We start from the raw sequence: 26,373 nt of genomic DNA, 5'->3' as shown, positions 1-26,373 counted from the left end.
TTTATCTTTGCTTCAGCCTCATACATGCGGCTTTATAGACTGCATTTTGTTTTACTGCTACATGACACACTATGTTCAAGTCCTTATATTCTGCTAATATTTGTCTAACACATTTTAATTCTGTAGGGAAAAAGTTTGAGGCCATTTTTCCCATGAATCTTTACTTTCTTAACCTGATTAGATATTCGTGTTCTGCTTCTACATAACTTTTGCACCTGAGTACCTTCTATACCTTCTACTTCATGTTAGAATTATCTGTTTATTATTCCTCATCAGATGATAATATGAGTAATCCATGGGCTTGTAAATTCTAGGCAAGTGTTCTACCACTAAATCATATATCCACCTCAGAGGCAATTCTCTCTTTTTCAAATTTTAATTCTGAGCATAAAGTATAATATTGAGAACATAATAGTATCTAAAGTATGATTTATTTAATTAAATAGGTAAAAATAGAATGGTTAGAATTGAATAAAAACAAGCAAGAAACAAAAACAGAAATTGTTATCATCTCTTTTCAGAATTTATCAGTGAATATGAAATCCTCTCAAAAGTTGGATGAAAACAAATTAAAGAACAAGATGTAATTTTCTAATATCAGTTATTTTGTTTTCTTGCATTAGACAAAAATGTCTATGTTTTTATTTTTAACTTTATTTTAAACTTTGCTCTTCATGAAGAATATACATTTTAAACTGTAGGTCATAATTCAATCATTATTCTATATTAACTATATTTGTCCAATTACATATGGAAGTTAATTTCTATTTATAAAATTCTTCTCAATAATAATTGACAGCTATACTTCTATCATTTTAATAAATAAAGAGTATTGGAAAACTATTGAGTACATACCCAGATATGTGGTTGTTGAATCACATGGTAGTGCTATTTTATCTTTGGTTTTAGGAACTTTCATGTGGTTTTCCATAATGGTTGAACTAATTTACATAATTACCAACAGCAAAGAAATGTTTCTTTATTCCACATCCTCACAAACTTTGTTATCACTTGTCTTTTTTTAGTAGCTATCTTAAAAGTTGTGAGAAGACACTTAATTGTAGTTTAATTTTCATTTCCTTGATGATTATTGATCTTGAGCACCTTTTTATGGTAGGAAAGAAAGATATTTAGATTTCACCAGCTGGAATCACGTTAGATGATTCCGATTTATTTGGCAATATCCAAAGCAACATAAGCTGAACAAGCTAGATTATGTTGGTTGTTTCACAGTAATTATTTTTTTTAATTTATCTATTTTAAAATAGGCAGTTTTAAACAAATGTAAACAATATGCTAAATGAAAAAAAAACAGTGACTAAAGGTCACACACTATAGGATTTTATATCTAGGAACTGTCCATAATAGCCCAATTGATAGAAAAACAAATGCAATAGTGTTTGGATCATGGAAAGTGGCATGGTAGAAGCACCCAGGAACCTGGAAGTTGTGTTTATCCAGGGTTGTTGTCAAATTCTTCTTATTCTTTATATGCTATGTTAATATTAATGTATAATATCATTGAAATAGTTTTCTTTTACATAAAATTGCTTAAATTAAACTTAGCTCATAAAAGAAATTGATATTTTCAAAGCATGAGATATCTTGATACAATTAGCAACCAAGAATAAAACATTGTTTATGTGTAAGAATTATTTTCCTGTTCTAATTGTTAATGTCTTTTAAAATATTTTCTTCTATTGAATGTCTCACTTTTCTGAGTTTTCATTTTAAAGTGTGGTTTTTTTTTTCCATGTTCATCTTTTTTATTTTTTTATTTATTCTCAAGGTGATGTACAAAGGGGTTACAATTACATAATTAAGGTAATAAGTACATTTCTTGTCAAACTTGTTACCCCTTTCCTCAGTTTTCTCCCACTTTCCCTCCTCCCAACCCCCCACCTCCAAGTTGTCTTCCAACAATTTATTTATTTTTTATTGTGAGAATACCATACAGAAGAGTTACAATTACATGGGCAAGGTAATGAGTACATTTCGTATCAAGCATTGTTGCCTCCTCTTTGTTTCCCCTTCCCATCCCTTCCCATACTCCCCCACCTCCCCCCCACTCGGTCCTCCCCCCCACCCCCCACCAAAGTTGTGAAGTTCGTTTTTTGACATAACGATTTTACATTTCATTGTTGCAATGGGTCTACCTGTATCCCTAGTTAAACGATTTGTTTTTGCCCGTCCCCTTCACACAAATTATACCAACATCAAATACAGTGAAAGCAGGGATTATACCATGGGGGAGGGACATACAAAGCAACATAGAAATTATCTTATAAATATGTTAGAAATAATTGCATGAAAGAAAAAAACACTTGAATACTTATCTTGGGGTTCATTCCCCTAACACCAACTTATCTGACCTTTTCTGCTTGACTCAGACATATACTAGTTATTGCAAATAAGGGAAACCATGGGACCTATGTTTCTTTGGGCCTGGCTTACTTCACTTAATATAATTTTTCCAAGTCTTTCCATTTCCTAACAAATGGGGCAATGTCATTCTTTCTGATGGAGGCATAGAATTCCATTGTGTATATATACCATTTTTTTGATCCATTCATCTACTGAGGGGCATCTAGGTTGGTTCCATATCTTAGCTATGATAAATAATGGTGCAATAAATGCACTAAATTTTCAGCTTTTTCTGTGCTTTAGTTTATTATATTAAATTTAATATAGTGTAACAGAGAACATATTTCCATTCCACCTTGTATAATTCTTACTTTCCATACTTTTCTAGGTATTTTCAGATCTGCAAATGGTGTGTGGAAAATCACACATCTCTGTAGAACCTGATAATTCATTTCCATACCTTTTAAAAGTGAGTCCTCAAAAACGTGGAGAATTCAAAGGTATCAAATCCATTTTATTAATGAATACACTAGGATAGAAATATAATAAAAAGAAGTAAAATTTAATTTGTATTTCTATTTTCTAATGAATTTCCCAGAGATATACTTAGTTTTTCATTTTGTCCATTAGCTTATTAGCTTTCTGAATGGCCAGAAATTTAACACACACACACACACACACACACACACACACACACACACACACACATAATTTCTAGTGTAAAATTGACCATTTATTAGAATTTATTTTGGTGGTAATAGGGTTTTACCTTAGGGTCTTAAGCTTGTCAAGCAGCTGCTCTTCCTTCCTTCCTTCCTTCCTTCCTTCCTTCCTTTCTTTCTTTTTGCAAATTCTTTATTGTGATTAAGTGCTTACATAATTTCACAAATTTCACAGTATTGTGGGTTAGTAATACTTAGTTATAGTCACAAACACATTCTAACCTTCATGGAGCAAATTGTCTATAGTGGTCTATAAAGTTTATAAGTTCTATGAGCTTTCACTATACAGTTATTTCTTCCACATTGTGTGATATATACATTCCTTTCCTTTTGCTTAGTGTCAGCTGTTCCCTCTTCCCTGCTCATTCCCTCCCACCCACCACTGCCATTGTGTTGCTTAGTTTGTTTTGATCAATGTCTAATGTAGCTGATGGGTCCCACTGTTGTATGATTTCCCCTGTTTCCCTCTAGTTCTGTGTCTTCTAGTTTCCCTCTGATGTGCGCATATATACCATATATGTGATCAGCAGCATGGGGTTATTTAGTAATGATTCAACCAGATGAGAGGAGGTCCTTTGTTTCTTGAGTCTTGTTTACTTTGTCTTATCACCTTGCATTTTGGAGTTAACATCCCCAAAGTTCTCGGCTTTCTACTTTTTTCTCTATAATATGATTTATTGGCTTAAAATACTTATTTCACCAATGCAAATGTGATCAAAGGAAACATTAGTTTACAAAAGGGTCCTAAAAAATTGAGACATGGGGCTAATTCATTATGTAAAACTTTGGGGTTTTTAAAAAAAATTTATTGAAAAGGTGATATACAGAAGGATTACAATTATGTAAGTCAGTTATTGAGCATATTTTTTGAACAGTGTCCTCATTAGTTGATTTTTTTCAGAAAGGTGTTATTCATTTGGTATTTCAAACATATTAGAAGGAAACATCAGAGTTCAACAATTTACTTATTCTTCATTTTTCTTTAGTGAAAATTAAATATGGAAAGAAAAGAGGAAAGAGTTAAATATTCTGATATAAGTAAATTTAAGAAAGAAGAAACAACTGTCAGAGTGAATTAGTCAAAAAGATAAGCTAGGGAATAGCCTAGCTCTTTATTGACTTCAAAATAATTTATTATGTCAGTAAATTCCACAGAAATGGGAAATGTTGAATCATTCAAACTAAATATGAAAATATAGAACTTGAAAAAAAGCAAGCAAATAAAACGATGAAAAAGTCATCGTTTGAAGTAGTCATAGAAATAATGTGCTGATGAGTGAATACCACAAAATACTTTGACAATTTTTCTCTTTAATAGTCATAATATTTATATGGTTAGGATAAATATTAGAATGCAATAGAATTTTGCTGTTAATTATTACAAGACATGAGTAAGTACAGATATCTATCCAGTCCTTTACTAACAATACTCCTTAAATTTATCTTGAATGCATTAACATTTCACTAATGTGACTGAGATGGTTATAAACAAGCATACTTACAACATAAAGCAACTCATTCCTTCTACAGTACGGAGTAAACCTAGATGTGTAAGAATTGGGCTTATATAATTTTAATTTACATAGAAGTGTTTTAGTGCTTGTCCTGAGGCTTGACCTCAGGACCTCTGGGCACTGGCTCCAAGCTTTTGTGCTCGACCATAGTGCTCTGCTACTTTGACCCACAGCTTTACTTCCAGCTTTTTAGTAGTTAGAGAAAAGTCTCACAGACTTTCCTGCCCAAGCTGGCTTTGAACCATGATTCTCAGAAGTTAGCCTCCTGAGTAGCGAGGATTAGAGATGTAAGCCACCTACACCCAGCATCTTTTTCAAAAATAATTTATACATAGCCTGCTGGTAGCTCACTGATGTAATCCTATCTACTCAGGAGGCTAAGATCTTAGGATAAAAGTTGGGAGCCATAGCCAGGCACCAGTAGCTCCGGCCTGTAATCCTAGCTACTCAGGAGGTTGAGATCTGAGGATCATGGTTCAAAGCCAGCCAGGGAAGGAAAGTCCATGAGACGCTTATCTCCAATAAACCACCAGAAAACCAGAAATGGTGCTGTGGCTCAAGTAGTAGAGCACTAGCCTTGAGCTGAAGAACTGAGGGACAACATCCAGGCCTAGAGTTCAAGCGCCACAACTGACAAAAAATTAATAATTTATGCCAGTTACTCTGACAGTTTAACCTTGGAGAGGCTAAAGTGAAATACATATCAGGACTTTGTATGGGTTTCAGTCTCTATTTTTAAAATAATAAGGGAACCAGTGATTCTCACGAACTCTGTTTTGACTCTGCTTGTAATATTGGTATAGAAACTTTCTTCTTTTTCTTCTTTTTTTTTTGCATGTATCCATAGTAAACTTCCATGTGTGAACTCAAATAAATGTGCTTGCTTGTGGGAACTCCAGGCCCAAGTACCAGTGAGCCTTGGGACCCTGGGACCCTGTTTTCCCCACAATCTCTCTGTCATCTATGCTTGTGTTTTCTAATTTTTTGGCTCCAGCATTCCATAGCAGTGTCTCTGGTTGCAATTAGAAACATAAAACCCTTAATGCCAAGCCTTCAGACCACCACAGAGAGTAAATAACTCTTATGATGTATTGCTACCATGTATTCTTAGTTTCTGCATGTGCTTAAGATTTTCCGTTGTAATAGAATTCTTAGAACATCTTTTCTACTGCCTTACACAAATGTTTTGTTTCATATTTTTAAGATAAGGTCTCACTATATAGCCCAGCTTGTCTAGCAAGTATAAGGCCCTCAGTTCAAACCCTAGTACTGGCAAAAAAAAGATGACAAGTATTTTAATGGCTTAATAGTTATATGTGGCTAGTGACACCCATATTGGACATACTTCACTATCTTTGACAATCTACCTAATAGAATCTTTCAATTGCCTATAAATACAACAAAGCATTTATACTACTTACCCAAGCAAGTGAAAATATGTTTTCATCTCAGTTTTTTTTCTCTTAGGCATTTATGGTTTTGTGTGAAAAGCTTCACATGTGTTAACCTGATATGAAGAAACCAAGGGCCATTTCTGGAATACTTCCATAAATATATTAAAATATATTTAAAAAATTAATAGTAATTTTGTATAGGTTAATTCTAGTGTACCAAATTGTCTAGGTAGTGATAACTTTTGACACTATTTTTATATAAAGTATTCTCAGAACATTCATAATGGGGAATATTATAATACTATTATGCTATGTAAAAACTTTGTGTGTGTGTGTGTGTGTGTGTGTGTGTGTGAGAGAGAGAGAGAGAGAGAGAGAGAGAGAGAGAGAGAGAGAGAGAGAGAGAGAGAGAGAGAGTGTACATGTGCATGCACTAGTCCTGGGGTTTTAGTTTAGGGACTGGCATTGTCCCCAAGCTTTTAGCTTAAGGCTAATACTTTAACATTTCGCCCACAGCTGCACTTCTAGATTTTGTTGGTTAGAGAAAAGAGTGTCATGAATTTTTCTTGCATGGGCTGCCTTTGAACTGTGATTCTCGTATCTCAGCCTCTCAAATAGCTAGAATTACAGGCATGAACCACTGGCGCCCAGCATAAATGTTTTTTTTCAGTGAGATAATTAATAATGTAGTAATAATACTAAAGAAGAAAATACATAACAACAGTCACCCATTATCAATGTTATCTGAAAGATGAGACAGATTTATTAATTGACACAACTACTTTATTATTTTCAGAAAAGTTACTGACATTAGTATTTGAGAGAGATTTTGATATTTATTTGAACTTTTATTGAACTGTTCTGTAACTTCAACAAGCTTAATTATCATACTATCATGTAGAACTAATGTTTAGATTTATGTTTGTAAGTTTTTAGATAGAGTAACCAATACTTGGGACTACTGTTTTTGAAAATTCCTTCCTGGTTAATTTGGCATCTTATACCTATGTCTTGCAGGTGCAATTACATTTTGTGTTCAGAGCAGAGATGAAATTAGTTCTCAGGATGACACTAGTGATGAACTAACCCCATCAGAGGACTCTCACATTATTTTTGAAGAAGAAACAGGTAAATTATTTATGATAGTTTCTTGAAGAAGAATCAGATACATTTATTATGATAGTTTCTGATCAGTCTGTACAAATTCTCATTATCATTCACTTTTTTTTCTTTTTTATTGAGACATTGGTTAAGCAGGAGATAATCCATTGTAATTTTCCATAAATTCAAATAAGACGCTTTAATCATATGCATCCCCATCAATGCTCTTTCTTACACCATTCTAACCTCATACTCCCACACCCCTTTTTCATCATTCTTGAAATTTTAAAATGGATTTCATGTTGACTCTTTCACACATTCTACCTAACTGTTTCTTTCTTTCACCTTCCAAGTAATTTCTACATATGTTCTTGTCCTGTTTTGCTTTAGGTTTAGCTTTTGCTTATTATAAAAAATGTATACTCTTTGTTTTTATGAGCATGACTTTTCACTTAACATGATAGCCTGTAGTTCCAACCATTTTTCTACAAACAACATAATTTTATCCTTCTCTATGACTGAATAATACTCCATTGCAAATATTTATATACTGCATTTTCTTTTTATACTTTTATTGTTATAAAGGTGATCACAGAGGGGTTATAGTTACATAAGTCATGTAGACAGTACTTTTGTTTCTGGAAAATGTCACCCCTTCCTTCACTATCTCCCAGTTTTCCCCTCCCATCCCCAATCACAAAATCACAAGTTGCATAGTTCATTTTCCACATAGTGTCCAGTGAGTACCATTGCTGCATTTGTTCACTCTCTTTTCATCTGTCATTAAGCACTCAAGCTGATTCCACAGCCTCGTTATTCTGAATAGTGTTACTATAAACATAGGTATGCAGGTATTTCTATTTTATGGTGGCTTACACTCTTTCAGATATATGACCGAAAGAGGGATAGCAGGGTTATTTAAAAGTACTACTGTTATATATTTTTTAGGAATCTTCATACTAATTTAAATAGTAGCTACACTAAATTTCATTTCACTAACTGTATAAAAGTTCATTTTTCTTGTATCCTTGAAAGTGTTTGTTGTTTATGTTCTTGATGAGACAAAATATTTTCTTAAGATAAATAAATCTCACTGTGATTTTGATTTCATTTCTTGTAGGTCTAAAGATATTGAATATTTCTTCATGGATTTATGGGTCATTTCTTAGGAGAACTGCCTTTTGTATTTCTTTTTTCTGTTTAATAATTGGCTTACTTATTCTCTTTATTTTTAATATGTATATACATACATACATGCACTTACACAATGACAGACACATATAAATCAATATTTATCACATATATACATGTATATATACATATATGTGCTTTTCCTCCTCATGCTATGAAGCTTTCCTTGAACATTGTTAAACAGGTTATATTCTTAATAGAATCCAAGTGAAAAATGTGTTAGTGATGAATTGCAATAAGCAAGGCAAGTTTCTTGGAAAATGTCTTATTCTTTATTTTTTACATTTTTACAATTATTCTTACATAATTGTACAACAGAGTTGCCATTTAACAAAGCAGTTTATGAATACTGTTTATATGATTGATGTCATCCCTTTCAACATTCTCATCCATCCCTTCCCTGCCCAACCTTTCCCTCACTCTTCTTAATTTTGTAGGATATACGTTGGATTCTTGACTGAATTCTTCTGCTCTTCACCTCTTCATTCATTTATCCTTCTTCCCTTGACCCCATAACTTTTGAGTACCTCCTGCTTTCTGATGTTTTATTTTGCTGAACTTTGACTTTGCCTTCCTACATATTCTTTTATGTATAAGCAACAGAGACATAAACAGTTAAAAGAAATAATTGAACTGGTGAAAAAGTTCAGTGACAAGGAAGTAAACAAAAGGAGATATTTTTATTTAATGATTTGTAATAGAGTTCTTAAGTGAAATAGGAACACTAGCACACACACACACTCTTTTTACTTCTATTGCTCTAGTTAACCTTGACTAATATTGTTCAAAGATGAATGGAGTTTTTTGAGTTTGCCAAACATCTAAAATAATGATAGTCATTTCAAGGTTTAGTGGTCTTCTGATTTGAAGGAATTTTTTTGTACTAGCTCAGAGCTATAAAGAAATCTCAACAGTTATACTCTTTCTTATCTGTATTATTGTTGTATGAGATTAAAGCATTGAAACAATCAAAAAATACATTTGAGATATACAGAAAGTGAAATATTTTCTATTTAGAGAACTTTGGTTTATTTGGAGAGTTGTATTTAAATATAAACACATTCAAACTGCTTTAAAAGAATTAAAGGTCAACTCATACAAATGTGAGAAAATTCCTCAGTAAGATCACACAAGTATACATTTGGTAACTGCATGTTCTGTACATTAATAGTTTGTAAGGGCATCTACAAAATAAGCACAGGAGACAATACAAAGTAAGAAGGTAACATTGAGATTAAGAACTTTTCACAGTGCCTGTGGATACAGCTTAGTGTTGGAAACCTTGTCTAGAATATGCCAAATCCTGGGTTCCATTACTAACACCACAAAAAGAGATTAAATAAGAGAAAAATGAGGGAAGAGGTAACATGTTTGACAAGAAATGTACTTATTATTTTACTTAAGTAACTGTAACCCCTCTGTACATCACCTTGACAATAAAAAAGAGATAAAATAGAACTCTCTTCACAAATATTTGGAATAAAATACCTAGACCACCTCTAATTCTATTTCTCAAATTGTTTGGCATGTCTTTCAGGCTTACCAGTTTATGTTTTATGTGTTATAATAAGATGGAATGTAAGACAGCATAGTGCAACACATAATAGTAGAGTACATTCAGTGAAAATACAATGTAATTCAATATTACACAATATTCCATTCAATATCATTCAATTTTACACAATTCCATACAATGCAGCACAAAACAATAAACTCATAAATAACTCACAGCCCAACAAAATAAACACCAGGAAATGGGTACTTGAAACAGCAGGTGCGGTCAAGGGGCTGGAGGGGGTAGATGAAGGATGAGAAGGAGGAGGGGAAGTATGCGATCATAAAATTCAATGAATTTCCTACAAAATTAAGAAAATTGAGGGAAGGGTGAGGATTGGGAAGGATGGAGAGAATGATGAAAAGGGTGACATAGATCAAGTTGCATTGAATTCATAACTGCTTTGTTGAATGGCAACACCTTTGTACAACTACTTAAAGATAATTTAAAAATTTTTAAAAAAGCTTTCCAGCTGGGCACTGGTGGCTCACGACTGTAATCCTAGCTACTCAGGAGGCTGAGATCTGAGGATTACGGTTCAAAGCCAGCCTGGGCAGGAAAGTCTGTGAGACTCTAATCTCCAATTAACCACCAGAAAACCAGAAGTAATGTTGTGGCTCAAGTGGTAGCGCGCTCTCCTTGAGCTGAAGAGCTGAGGGACAGCACAAGGCCCAGAGTTCAAGCCCCACAATAGACCAAAAAAGAAAAAAAGAAAAAAACTTTCTAGAAGAAAGAGACACTGAGAAAGACAATATTGTGGGCCCCTTATTTTCTGGAACAAGGAACTAAGGCCCAAAGTTTAGTTACTTACCTAAGTAGCTTAAAAGGTTTTGAATTTTTAACTTGCAAATATTAATATGAACATGCATATTATTTACTAAAAGAAGAGAATATCTAAGGCCACAAACTGTTTAGACACTGGATGAGAAGCCTAACAGGTGAGAAAAATAGAAACTATATTTGTTACTACAAATAAGAGAGGTTTTAGACACTTACAAAATGTTGTGATTGTTCAGAGCTCCAGTTTCAGAGGGGAGGATATGGCTTGGGACATTTGCCGTTGCACTGCTGTCTGCTTTATAGGCATTATTGCCTCACTACTTAGCCCAAAATCCTTTCTAGACTTCCTTGGGTTAAATTACTAGCATCTTTTATATACTCTCAGGAAAACTGCTATCTGATATGCCTTACTTTGTCCTCAATCTAAATTCTTATGTACTGAAAATGTACCATTGTGAAATGTGATGTGTCCATTAGACATTTATATAGACCTATATATAAATATATGCCAATTAGAGGAAAGATGGATTGTTTCTTTACATTATGAACCTTTGATTTAAAGGTAAATCCATAGTTTATTTTAGTAGAGAATTTGAGTTCCTGGGACAGGCACATAACTGGCAGCTTTAACAGGATTTTCTAATGCAGGATGAGGCTTCTCTTATTACAAACTGTGGTGCATAACCTCTATTCAGCTCTCTTGCCCAATGAGCTAATTAAAAATGCTTTTTTTTGTTTTTTTAAATAAGTTTTTATTGTGAAAATACTGTACAGGGGTTCCAATTACAGGAGCAAGGTAATGAGTATATTTCTTATCAAGCATTGTTGCCTCCTCCTTTGTTTTTCCCCTACCATCCCTTCCCTCCCATCTCCACAACTACATTCCCTGTCCCCCGCATAAAAATGATTTTGTATATGATTCTCAAATTTGTGTGTGAAGAACTATATTCTGAAGCCCAAGTTAAGAATGCTGTGAATTTTTCCTGTTTATTTAGAAGGTTTTGATATTGTTTGTTTTCAGATGAAAATTATGCAAACTTTAAAATCTGGTATGATATTGTGATCCATTGCTCTCCTGGACCACCAAGAGATATTATTGAAGTGCATTGCTCTGCTTTGGTAAGTGCCATTCAATGCTCAGAGACTCAGTGATTTGGGAAACAGAACTTTTGTGGTACACTAACTTTCTATCCTCAAAAAACCTTCATATCAAATAAATACCTTGACATAAAGCAGTCATAGCAATTTTAGACTTTCAGTGCATTGAGAAAACATCTTTTTGTGATATGATATCTTATATTCACTGCACTAATTAGCATTCTTCCTCCATACTTCAACTAGAGCAGTCACTTTGAAACATATTTGGAGCAACAAGCATACGTTTGCTAGCAATGATAAAGAATTGAATTTTCTTACTTGAGTTAATGAAGTGACATGAAATATGTGCTCAAATTATTTATTAAATCCTATTATCAAGAGTCAAGATTTAAATGAAACAAGATGATGGCATTAATTGAAATTAATAATGTTTCAATTACTTGTAATTGACTTTTGGTTACAACTGAAATATTTAAATTGAGAATGATCAAATGTTTTCATTTTAAAGTATATAGAGATTTCTCCATAGATTTGATAGAATCTTAAATTTGGCTCCAATAAATAGAAAATAAGTGAAGAATCATTTAAAACATTTAAGTCTAAAAATTGATTATTTGTCCACCTAATTTCTGGGTAAATTTCCCTGGAAGCATAGAAAATAGATGGTGAAAATATTGAAAGGCACTCACGTATAGGTTTTAAAAGTTGTCTTATAATTGTTTTGCTCAAGGTCATAGACTATGTATGGATGCAAATAAATAAATCTATAGGTTTTTTGTGGAGTTTCTGGCATTAGCACAATTCTCAGGCACATAGTAATGCATTTTGAACCCATGTTTCCCCCAGCTAAGCATTAGCAACCAACCTTGACAGTACTGTGCATTCTGTGTGGTTCAGATTGAATGTTAGGTTTTAAGTAAAGGATAAAATTGGAGCATGACTTTCTTAGATTCAGTGGTTGTATATGAGAATGAGAGATGAATGACAATAACATTTCTAATTTACAATTCCCACCCTGATTCTTCCAGGTTCTGAACTACTTGAACTTACAATTCAATTTAGGAAAATTACCTACACTGATTAAAGTTATCACTTACTCTGAATTACATAATACTTCTAAAATGCCCTTTACTTCAGTTTTCTTGTTGACGTGGCTGTGATTTCAATATGAATAAAGTTAAAATTGGAAGTTTCCTCAATATGTTTAATATTATTTGGTGTTTATACCTCAGGAACAGTCATTTGGTATTGAACTCATGATAATCTTCTGTGAGAGGATATGGTGAGAAATATTCCCTGATAGTGAATATTGAGTTATCATTGAGTCAATTAAGCATTTATAGATACAAATATATCTTTATTTATTTAAGCCCAGTGTTTTTCATGCTAATACTCAGTGAATTCAATTTTTATTCTCTTTGTGGAAGTGTGTACCAGCAACCAAGTGACAACATTACCCAAGAGATAGAATGATAATTCGATAGTTTCAGTTCCATCTGAAGTAGCTGCCTTCATTCAATAAGTTTCAAATATACAACATGCACAAGGTCTTGGGTTTGATTCTTAACACTGCAGGTTGAAAAAAGAAAGAAGAGTAATCTTTAGAAATCCAGCTATGGTAGCTTTCTAAAGCCATCCAGCATTCACGAAGTGGAGGAAGGAGGATCCTGAGTTTAAAATCAGCTGGTCAATATGGAAAGTTCCAGGCCAGATGGCTATATAGCAAGTCCCTGTCTCAAGAAAGTGGTGACTATTCAGAATATCAGACATATCAATACTTAGATTTATATACAAACACAAAATCCTCTTATAAATTACATATTTATTCTATAATGAATATATATTGTCTCATCGATCTGTGGCATTACTTTAGGAAGCCTTCAAGGAATAACAACCAACAATAGGAGAAGTATTCTAATTTACATGATGTTAAAGAAATCAAAATAACTGAAATTAGGAAGGGTTTTTTTGTTGTTATTTTGGAGAATTTTTCAGATAAAATTAGAAACCTGAGAAGCATTTATCATTTTATTTGTATATTAGAAAAAGTGTTGTTACACTATTTTGGAGAAAAATTAGTCACGCAATTTCTATCTCATACAATAGTTTACCCAATTTTCAATAGCTTAATACAATAAAAGATAATAATTGTCATCTGTTGTATGTGATTCTGGATGGTAAGTGGCATCCTTCATATGTAATTTAGGGATCCAAGCTCTTTGTATATATGATTTTTTTTTGTCATTAGAGAGTCAGAAAAGGATAGGAGAAACAGAAAAGAAGTTGTTAAGGCTAAAGTTTGGGGAAAAAAAGTGGAAGGAGGAATTTTGATCAGAGACTACTCAGGGGCAGATTTCAGAGAGACTCAAATGGCAAGGTGCAAGAATTTAGACCATGTGCACTTAAGTTACTAAAGGGTATGAAGAGGTGATGAATGATTATGTTTTTAAGCTTCTCAAAATGTGTTTTCCTTTGTAAGAAAATGATAAACATGGAAATGAAATTTAAATGCTGAAAATATCTTTTATTTGTTAAAAAAATACATATGCATTCTAATTTGCTCTGGAAGAGTTTATAACAAAATTAAATATACCTGTTCATACATATTTAAAATGGTATTACATTCTTTTATGAATATTTGAATTTTCATTATTCTAAATTTTAGCAACTTGTAAATGCTCTTCCTGTTTAAAATCTTTACTTCACAAGATTGAATATGCATATGTTAATGCTTTTACAAAGGAATCTGACAAATGGAAGCAATTTTTTGAACAGTCATCATGTTCACTAAAATATCCCTTAAGTAAAAGGAAGTAAAAATTGCTGGATGCCTTCTAAAGGAATGTTCTCTATGGTTGAACCTAAAAAAACCTATATGAAGATGAAAGATTGTTTAAGACAACCACATATATAGTCAATACTATTTTATCCGAGTTTCAAAAACCATCAGTCCAGGGGCTAGGAAGTTGGCTCAGTGGTAGAGCGCATGCATGAGGCCCTGGGTTCAATTCCTCAGCTCCACATAAGCAGAAAAAGCCAGAAAGTGGTGCTATGATTCAAGTGGTAGAGCTGAATAGGTGAGCAACAGTGCCCAGACCCAGAGTTCAGGCCCTATGACCAACAAAAAAGAAAAAGAAAAAAAAATCAGTCCAATTTATGTTCAATAAATTAACCGTAAAGGCCTATTCATCATAGGAGAAGAATATGCCACTGGCAAGGTAGTTAACACACAAATATTGAAAACTTTATCATGAAGTAGTCACATAAATTCAACTCCTCATGAAGTTTGAATTATTTAGCATGAAATTGTATGGGAATGAGGTAGGACATCTTAAACAAGAAAACTATGTCATTTTTTTCTATATTCTGTTTATTTGTTGCCCAAGCTAGCCTTGAACACTCCATCCTGTCTTAAACTCTCAGAGAATTAGGATTAAAAGCATGTACCACCATGCCTATCTACACAATACCTGCTTTACATTATTTGATTATAATGACTAGGCATTTATGGAATTTTATCAATAACATAAAGAGTGGTATTTTAAAGAACAGAATAAATTTGATCATCTCATAAAGTGATAAATGAAAAAAAGTTCTTAACATACAGAATATGACAAATATTTTTAAAATACTTGATTAATATATCCATATATATATGGATATACATATATATACTTAAAAACTGCTTATAGTTAGAAATTTATATTATTTTGAGAATGTTTGGTGTGTGGGCATTTAAAATATAAATCTATGTAATAGTGTATTTTATGAGTTTTTTTTCTATTTAGGCTTAGAAAAAAATAATATCAAAGTATTGATGAAATTTAAATTTTTATTTTTCTATTTTAAGTTTAAAATATTTTAATTAAATACAATATATTAATAAAAACAATATTTTTACAATAATATATATACATAAAATAAAAAAAAACAATTATTATCTGAAGGCTGTTCTGTGACGGAGATTTAGAATCAGATACAGACCTACTTGGCGATTCTCCAGTGGTCAGCTAGTAATACTTGGCATAGCTGACAAAGTGTAATGGTTGCAATTAAATGCTTTAATAGTTTCCTTCCCCATTTCCTGTGCTCAAGATGCAACATGAAAGTTTGGTTCTGTTGAATGAATTGTAGTTTTCAGGGAAAAGAGCAGGTTTAAAAATATGATTTTATTCTGGATTCAAAGTTTTATCTAAGGGCTAAAATAGTTCCAGGAGCTAGTACTTTTCCTATGTGTGTATGTGTGTAGGTATGTACATAGATATGTATGTATTTATATACATATTTATTTTTGTGCTACTACTGGAGTTTGAACTCAAGGTATTGCACTGCTGATCAGCTTTTTTGTTCATGGATGGTGTCTCCCATTCTGGCATTTTGCTTTTTGCTGGTTAAAATAGAATCTCATATACATATACATATACATATATATATATATATATATATGTATGTATAGCCAGAGGTGGCTTGGATATAGGCATGAAGCTCCTGGTGTCTGACTTTTTCTTCTTTAGATCAGGATCTAAATATCTCATGTACAGGTCTCATGATGTGAGTGGATTAAAATCAACATTATTTTTAAGTTAAATGGAATTAAATATAATATGAAGTATTGTGGAAAGTTCAGGGATTGGTTTGTAAAATCTTTCTGATTTGTGTATTTGGATGGGAATATACAGAAAATTGAATTATTTTGTATTGTGGTTAAAATGTGGAAAATCACATTATTTTTGCTTCTGTGAAGAATATGTGACATTTTCTTGAACTGACAGTGATTATCTTTGAAAAATATCTAAGTGATAGGTAAAGACAAATGTCTATAGCAAAATGCTTCATTTCAATTTTCTATCTTAAGTTTTAGGTAAATTTTCTAGGCCAATGTATAGATAATAATACTTGATATTCTTTACTATAGGGTGTGTGTGTGTGTGTGTGTGTGTGTGTGTTTGTGTGTGTGTGTATGTATGTGTGTGCACAAGTGTGTTCGTGTGACCCTTGGGAATGTCTTAGGAAGCTAAGCCCTATGATAGTTTTATAAATGCATCAGTAAACTGACATATGATCACATCAAGTTACTGGTGGTGGAAACATTGAAAAACAGATTTAATAGAAATAACGTTACAGGCAAAAATATTTTAAATGTAATTTCACAAATAGCTTTCTTATTATTATATTGGTTCCATTGTAGTAGTTGCTATTAAGAAATTGTTACAATTTGTATACATATGTATATGCAAACATGCATATGCATATATACATATGCATGAACACATATTTATATACATATAAATACATGTATTTTCTTTTTAACTGACAAATGTACACATATATATGATTTAGTGTGGCATTTCAATACCTCTATATAACATGTAGTGGTCAGTGTATGTGGAATATTCATCACTTTTTTTGTATGTGTTTGTCTGTTAGTCATAGGGTTTAAACTTAGGGGTCTGGACTTTGTCCCTAAGGTTTTTGCTCAAGGCTAGCACTCTACCATGTGAGCCACAGCTCCATTTCCAGCTTTTTCATAGTTAATTAGAGATGAGTCTAACAGACTTTTAATCTCTAGATTGGCTTAGAACTGTGATCCTTACATCTCAGGCTCCTGTGTAGCTAAGATTACAAGAACTACCACTGGTGCCTGGTTTTACCCATCACTTTTAACATTTATTCTTTCGATTAGCTATTTTGAAATAAACATTTATTATCATCAAGAATATCAATGTAAGTCAGAAGGGATGAAGGCAAAAGATAAAAGAGGTGACATTAATGAAGATATATAGTACTTATAAACTGATTTGTTGAATGATAAACCTTTGGTTGAACTATTTGAAGATAATAAAATTATGAGAAAGGGGCTGGGAAGGTGGCTCAGTGGTAGAGTGCTTGCCTTGCATGCCTGAGGCCCTGGGTTCGATTCCTCAGCACCACATAAGCAAAAAGAAAAAAGGCAGAAGTGGCGCTGTGGCTGAAGAGCTGAGGGACAGAGCCCAGGCCCAGAGTTCAGGCCCCACGACCGGACCCAAAAAGAGAGAAAAAATGAGCATTTGTGAATAAATAAGACATCATCAAAATATTAATGTTTACAGTTTACTAAGCCTAATCAAGGAAGGCCTATGAGGAAAGACATGTTCACTAGTTGATCAGGAGAAAATAAATAAATATATGTAAATAAATAAATATATATATATATAATAGTTGTTCTTATATTTGACATAGAACAAGGACTGTACTGACACTAAAAGCTATGTATTTGTTTTGTAATTCTAGGAAACAGCTTGTATTGAAATACCTCTTTCTAATTCTACAACCAAGTTTATTCGACTGAATGTGCAGTTAACAGATCCTGCTCTTAATGGTTACTCAGAATTTACAATTAAGCCATTAGAATGTATTAACTATATTGTGCGATATTCTCCAGCAACCATAGGTTACAAGGAAGAGAGGTACACTTTATATTTTTAAATTAAAATTAAAAATTGAATTTAAAAGCTTTGAAAATTATCTCCTTATATGTGCTCATACTATTCTGTGACACAGTGTATTATAGTTACATTTTTTGCTTCAATGAAAAATGATTATTTATTGGAATATAAGTTGTTAAATTTCTGTTTTACTAACCAAATCTTTTTTAGTTCAACTTCTCAACCAAATTCAATGATTACATAGGACTTAGATTAAACTCTCAACTTCCTTGATAAAAATTATTCTTTATTGTTTCTAAGTTAGTACAAATAATTCCCTTAAGTGACAAAGATAAAATTAAGGGTATTATATGAGAACATATACATGCATACATATATATAAACATATATTAGCAGTATGTCAAATGTTCTCATAGTATGATAATTGCATCAAATAATTAATAAATTTATTCAATGGATAAATAAAATTATATATTTTATGGTGTACAACATTATTTTGAAAAATGTTAACATATGTATTGATTCACGTACTCTTCAATGATTTGCTAGGAAAACACATTCTATTTTGTCAGCAATTTTCAAGTATAAAACATTTTATTAACGATCATCAATTTTCATATAATAGATCTTCTGAACTTAATTCTATCCAACTGAAATTTCATAACCTTTGACTAACTTCACCATCTTAAACCCTCACTCAAACCTCTGCCAACCATCATTGTCTTCTCTGTTTCTGAGTTTATTAGTTTTAATTCCGTTTTTAAATTTTATTTTATTTTAGTAGCATATATTAATTATACAAAGGAATTTCTTTGCTTCATCTATAAATGCCTGTATAATATGTGATCATATTCACTCCTTCTATTACTTTTTATTCTTCTTTTACAATTTTAATAGTTTCATTATATTTTCATACATTTATACAATATATTTTGATCATATTCACCCCAATCACACTCTCTTCTTCCTACCTCCTTCTACTGGTTTACCTCCAAATTGTCTCCTTGTTAAGGTCATGTTCTTTAAAAAGTTAAGATTTGGGGGTGGGGTGGGGGTGGGGAGGTGGGAGATGGGAAAGGATGAGAAGGGGAAACAAAGGAGGAGGCAACAATGCTTGATAAGAAACGCACTCATTATCTTGCCCATGTAATTGTAACCCCTCTATACAGTATTCTCACAATAAACATAAAGTTAAGATTCCCTAAATGAGAGAAAACGTGTTTTCTTGAGTTTGGCTTGTTTCATTTAGCATTATATCCTCAAAGATAAATTTATTGCTGCTTCAAGCACAGTATCTCATAGGAATATTTAAATAACTTTTATTTTAATGAACAGATTACTGTGTGTGTATTTTTGAAAATGTAAATAATAAGATTAAGTATAATGTGAAGAAAAGAAACATATCACAGAAAATATTTCATACCATTAGAAATGTGTGGGATATGTCATTTCCCAGTTGTTTCTGTATAGTATTTTGTTAGTTTTACTTGATCTAATTTTTTTTTTGCTGGCATGCATTAAAAGATAATTTTGGCTTAGTTTTGGGCTACTTGCTCCATTGTCATTGTGACTTGAATTTTACCTAATAGACACATACAATTCTCAAAGAATCAAGAAGCAATAGGATGAATCCTACAATTTATAAATAATGAAAGTGATCTCCAAAAGTTAATGTGATTTGTTTGAAGCTATATGATAAAAGATGACAAAATGTAGATACAGGCCCAATTATGAATTATGCTTTTAGCCTAAGACAAAACTCTGTTCTTCCCAAAGATGACCACATGCTGCTTATAAAGCTTTCCACAACCATGTGCTACTTGATGGACTTCAGATGAAAGTAGACATGCATTCAACAAACCGAACTTGAATTTAATGAATTAGAGAGGAAGCTGCTTGTTATTGATCTTGAAAGACATTTAAATATTCTCATTTAGGCATTTTCCATCAATTAAACTGGCATTTATTTACATATTGACAATGTTGTTTTTCTTGAGTTACAAAGTAAAAATTTTTAACGTATTGCAAAGTAGTAATCAAATATTGTATTTGAAACCAATTATTTCTACTAATTTGAAATTTTCTTGGAGGTGGGGAAGAAGAGGATGGTAGGGGAAAGACAAAGGAGGGGATAACAATGCTTAATAGGAAATTCACTTATTAACTTACTCATGTAACTGTAACCCCTCTGTACAGTATCTTTACAATAAAAATATATATTTAAAAAGAAAAACAGAAGAAAGGGATAATACCTGAGTTCAAATCTCAACCAAAAAAGTATAATAGCAATACATTTTTCAAAAGAAAAAATATACTAACAACATTTTCAATATTTCTCTCCACCAGCATTATATTTCAACCTAAAAAGAATGATGAAGAGTTCTGGTTTTTGCTAAAATTACATACTTTGCTGCCTAAAGTAAATAAAATACCAGAATTAAAATGTGACCTTGGAAAGTAAGTCTATTAAATTGATAATATTATTTTATGTAAGCATGGAGATATAGTGGATGGGAGCAGAGAACTGATTTTTTAAAAATGCTTCAGAAGAACAAGTGATTTAAAAATGTATTACCTTTTACATATGGTTTTCTTGTGTTACAATATATTAATACATGAAAACTATTAGTTTTTAGTAAACATGAGTTGTGACATTGTTGCCTCATTCAGTTTTATGATTGCAATTTATTTCATTCCAATGAAAGTCGTGCTAACCTTTCCTTATTAAACTTTGAAAATTAATATTTTGGCAATGATTATGCAATTTTACTATATCAAATCTATAGTATTTTGGAATATAAGTGAGAAAAGAACTGAATAAGAAAAACTGTACATAGATGAGTTTAATGTAGTATATTATCATGCACCATTACATGAAGATTCTGAACGATGACAATTTCTATTTTGTACATCAAAATCATTAAAACTATACTTGATTGAAAATTATGAACTCCCTTGATTATTGTTTGCTCTGAGCATAAATATAAGCCATCATTTGTGGCATTTGCTCATCATTATTTCAGGTCTTTCTAATATTATGGATGAACACTGTGAATTTGTTATTTTGTTAACTGCTTTAAGACTCAGTCTGTAGCTTCTTTGGCTGGATGTAGTAGATATAAAATAATGGGCAAATATTGCTCCTAAAACTGAAATATATTCAAAAGAGATGGAAATAAAGGGAAAAGGATAATATCGTGTCTCTAAAATAGAATGTGGATTTACTTAATTTAGCAAAATGTTCTTTCTTAAGTAATTATTCTTAACTTGAGACTTATACAAGTAATTATAGTAGCTTCCTATGACTGTTCTAACAGATCTCATGAACTGAGTAGCTTAGGACAGCATACATTTATTGTTTTATAATCTAATCCTAGATGTTGGAAGTCCAATTCCAAGGTGCCAGTGGGGTCATATTCCTTCTGAAACTTGTAAGAGGGCTCTTCTTTGCCTGTTTTAGTTTCTGATGTTGAACATAAACCTTGTCTTTATTTCATCTTATTATTTATTTATTTATTTGTTGGTACTGGGGCTTGAACTCGGGCTGGGCACTGTCCCTGAACTTCTTTGGCTTAAGGCAAGTGCTCAACTATTTGAGCCACAATGCCACTTCCGGCTTTTTCTCAGTAGTTTATTGGATAAGAATCTCATGGACTTTCCTGCCTGGGCTGGCTTGAAACCATGATTCTCAGATCTCAGCTTCCTGAGTAAGTAGGATTATAGCCCTGAGCCACCAGTGTTCAGCAATCTTGCCTTTCTTGACTTCATCTTTACTCCCAGTGTTATTTGGCCATCAGCTTGTGTGTCTTCAGGTGGTCTTTCGATAAAGACACAAATAATGATTTTTTCATTCATTGCTTGTTCTTGTAAAGGTAATGTACAGAAGGGTTACTGTTACTTAAGCCAAACAAAGAGTGCATTTCTTTTTGAGCAATGTCACCCCTTCCCTCACCCTCTCCCATTTTTCCCTCCTCTGCACCAGCAAGTTGTTAATTTTCAACATAGTATCTACTGAGTATCACTGTTGCATTTGTTCACCCTTTGTCCTCCATTTCTGTGCCCCCCACTTACCCTCGCAAGGATAGATAAATGAATAATCAAGACAAAGGAAATGAAAACAAAAACAGCAATGAAGAAGAAAAAAGAACCTCTTCTTCCCATTTCTTGGAGTTCATTTCCATAAATATTGTTTTATATGATCATGTGCATATAGCTATTGCACCTGTGTGACCTTCTCCAAAGAATATCATAGTTTTATCTCACTGTGCAAATGACTAGAGACCTGATTAATTTATGGAGTCCCAGTGTATTTTTTTCTTTTACCATCCAGTCTGTTTACTTGTTGATTTATGGGCATATTCTAGATATAATGTATTTGTTTGTTTTTGCCAGTCTTGGGGCTTGGACTGAGGGCCTGAGCACTGTCCCTGATCTTCTTTTGCTCAAGGCTATCACTCTACAACTTGAGCCACAGGCCACTTCAGGCTTTTTCTGTTTATGTGGTACAGAGGAATATAACCCAGGGCTTCACGCATGCTGGTCAAGTACTCTACCTCTAAACCACATCCCCAGCCCGAAATAATGTTTTTAATTATGTTTAAGTAGTTGAACAAAGGAGTTTCAATCCAATACTTCAGTTTATGATTAAATTAATTAATTAAATTAATAATTAATTAAGGCTCCAATCCTTGTCAGTATGACTTCACTTTATCTTAACTATGTGTATACCAGATAGCATCACATTTCTAGGTAATGGATACACTGGAAGAAAGGACTCCAACATATTTTTAGTGTTAAATCATTTTATTACATGTTTTCATGTGTTGAGATTGAACAGTTGAATATCATTTTATTTTTATCTTATTTCAGTCATATCTGTATTTTGAATTGAAACCTGTTTCTTATATAGACTCCACTATTATAATTTATATTCATATTTCAGATACAAACTCCATTATACTTTTTAAGTATGTATAATTATTATGTGCTACTATATCTTTTGGGAAAGGGACTGTTTGACTTGTAGTGGTCACGTTTATGGAATTTTTGTTTAACAAGTTTATAAATGCAAGAAAATTTACTACTTTTGTCTTCTTTTTTCCTAGGGAATTTCTATATACCCTTTCTTTATCTAATCCTACCCATGAAACTTTAGAATTACACATAGACAATAGTAATCCTACAAATTTTATCCTGGATAATGACATAGAACAACCAGTAAGTACATTAAAAAAGTCATGAAAGCCCATTCTCCTAGAGCATTTTCTCATTCTTATTTTAGGATACTAATGAATTATTATCATTTGAGTTAGTAATAAAGTTTCACATTCTTAAGATTATATTATAATTTTCTATATGTTTACTAATTTTCTGTTTTCCTCAATTGGAATCTATCACTCAAACAGTATGTTTATATATTTTTGAAATTGTGTGCTAAAATTATATTTGCTGTAACATAGCTCTAATGGCTGTGTTTTCTGACCACTTTACTAACTGATTTTTAAAATCGTTTCTTAGTAATATGATTTTAAGTCAATAGTTATATTTCCAGAGTCCCCAAAAACACTCCTTCTCTAGCCCTTTCGCAATTGCTGCTCTGGCCTGGCATATACTTCCAGATGCTCCTAATAGCTCTGATTTTTATCTATGCTCCAGTTCCTCATTCCAGGGTTACTGGCAAAAAATGGGCCAAAATCAACAAGCTTAAATAACTCTCTTTCCATCCAGGCACTGGTGGCTCATGCCTACTATCCTAGCTACTCAGAAGGCTAAGATCTGAGTACTGAGGTTCAAAGCCAGCTGGGACAGAAAAGGCCCTGTGAGACTCTTATCAACAATTAACCATTCAGAAAACAGAAGTGGAGCTGTAGCTCAAAGTGGTAGAACACTAGCCTTGAGAAAAAGAAATCAGGCCCTCAGTTCAAGCCCCATGATGGACTAAAATTTTTTTAAAAAAACAAACAATAAGTTACAAAACAATTTGTTAATGAGTATCTATGTTTCCAAAGTATAAGACACCAATTGTTTGCAGTGAATGTGAAACCACATTCATTCATTCAAATAAAATTTCAAAATGACTCTGCAAACTGAGATCAGTGACATGCACCTGTAATTACAACTATTTGGAAGACAAAGCTGAAAAAACTGAGTACTACAGTTTAAGCCCAGCGATAGCAAAACAACCACACCTTGCCTTAGAGAAGAGATATCTGTAATAGTTTATTTTCATCACTGAATCTCACAGTAAATCATGGAGCTATACTAACAGATTTATTTAATAAAGACATTCTATGTGCTGTTTGATTACTGTTTAACAAATGTACACTTTGAAATAATTAAATCTTACATCTGTCTCTTAGAACTCACTGGTTGTTGAGTAATAATATATCAAATTGTTTTTAAACTAGTGTGTCAAATTAGAAATCATTACTCATCAAATTGCCAGAATTGGTGTATATACTTTCATCTAAGAGTAAGTATATCAAATGCATGTATATGCTTGTATCAATACCATATATTCCATAAATAATACAGAGCATGAACATCATGCTTACTTATAGATGAAATTCTTATAGCTATAGAAGCTGAAATAATAACAAACTGGAGGACTTGTAGCTCATTAGAAAATGACATATAGTTCAGGTGCTGGTGACTCATGCCTGTAATCATAGCTACTCAGGAAGCTCAGATCTGAGAATCGTGGTTCAAATTCAGCCCAGGCAGGATTGTATGACACTATTATCTCCAATAAAAACTACCCAAAAAACAAAAACAAAAAAGTGGTGCTGTGTCTCAAACGGTGGAGTGTTAGCTAGCCTTGCGCAAGGAAGACTGTCCAGGCCCTGTGTTTGTGCCCCAAGACTGCCACAAATAAATAAATGAATGAAGAAGATAAATGAATAAATAAATAAATAAATAAATAAATAAATAAATAAATAAATAAGACAGAGATGTACTTTTATATAATTACACTTAGAGCAGAGTTTATGCTCTAGTCCACAGGAAAAAAAATGCAAAATACTTCATGCCTCCTTATATTACATAACAAAGAATATGGACTGTATTCTTGACTGTATTCTATGAACTTTCTATCCATAAAAAGTTTATTAAGTCTTTTCAAATATTATTTAGAATTGAATGTAAAATTAAATCTAATGTAAGGATAAAACACAAAAAGTTACATATCAGAAAATTTTTATATAACGTAAAATACAAGTACCCACAGACAAATGGATAACAATTCGAAAATAACATAATACATTTCAAAAATATATAAATGATATATATGTATGTAATTATGTGTGTAAACAAATAAATATATATAAATAATATATGTATGTAATTATGTATGTAAACATGTGTATATGAAACTTTTATATAAACTTTCATTGCATAGTATGTGTGTCCACATGTGTAAGCATTTAAAAATATTTTTTATGAATGCTTATTAAATATACACTGACTGATGATTATGAAGACAATGAGTTATGCAAAAACATACTTCATATGAACTACATCCTGTCACCATCTTCAAACAAGATACAGAATTGAAAAATAATTTAATGAGCAACATTTCATCTTGGCTCACAAATTATTTGTTACATCCTTATTGTGCAATTTAAAACTAAATTATATCCCTTGTTTGATTTCCACCCGGATACTTCATATTGTATATTAAAGACAATATATTATCTTGTGTCCATGAGAATTCAAGTTTACTCAGTGATCTCAAGATTACTCTCCCATTTTAATCAGGATTCAACACATGCTTAAATGTGGGAAGACTCATAATTTGGATTGTTTTAAGTTTGAAAATTAACTTACACTTAGCATATTAAACATATCTCACAACACTAAACTAATAGGTTAACTGATATCTAAAGAGATAAACAAAACTGCTATACCAACCACCAGGCCATATCTTGGAGATTGTATAAAAGAACAAAGGAAAATTTCTCAAATGGACATTTCTATGATTAGGGGAACTAACTCATCCATTAAAAATAGTCTTGATCCATTTACATATTGAATAATTCCACACAGTCCTTCAGGCAGTACATAGGGAGAGCCATTAAATGTGTTTACTGTAAACCCTTTTGTCACTGCTTGCAAAAAGACATGCTGAGACAGATGTATTCAAGGATACATATATATACTTATATATATGTATATATTTCCATCATTAAAACATCATCCCTATATAGAACTAGTACACAAACACATCACCTT

The 26,373-nt window shown here is 32.2% G+C and overlaps 1 protein-coding gene across 1 annotated transcript in view; it reads left to right on the top strand.

Moving 5' to 3' along the window:
* Positions 1–26,373, top strand: part of Cfap47 (cilia and flagella associated protein 47) — a 223,411-nt gene that overhangs the window by 151,138 nt on the left and 45,900 nt on the right. The window contains exons 50-55 of the mRNA XM_070039243.1: positions 2,753–2,864; positions 7,012–7,122; positions 11,643–11,740; positions 17,990–18,165; positions 20,491–20,601; positions 23,250–23,361. Of these exons, the coding sequence (XP_069895344.1) occupies positions 2,753–2,864; positions 7,012–7,122; positions 11,643–11,740; positions 17,990–18,165; positions 20,491–20,601; positions 23,250–23,361 (720 nt within the window). The remainder of the gene's footprint in view (positions 1–2,752; positions 2,865–7,011; positions 7,123–11,642; positions 11,741–17,989; positions 18,166–20,490; positions 20,602–23,249; positions 23,362–26,373) is intronic.

Source organism: Dipodomys merriami, unplaced genomic scaffold, assembly GCF_024711535.1.
Source record: "Dipodomys merriami isolate MVZ:Mamm:240054 unplaced genomic scaffold, mDipMer1.0.p SCAF_3, whole genome shotgun sequence".
NCBI lineage: Eukaryota > Metazoa > Chordata > Mammalia > Rodentia > Heteromyidae > Dipodomys > Dipodomys merriami.
This window is presented reverse-complemented; position numbering and strand designations above follow the sequence as displayed.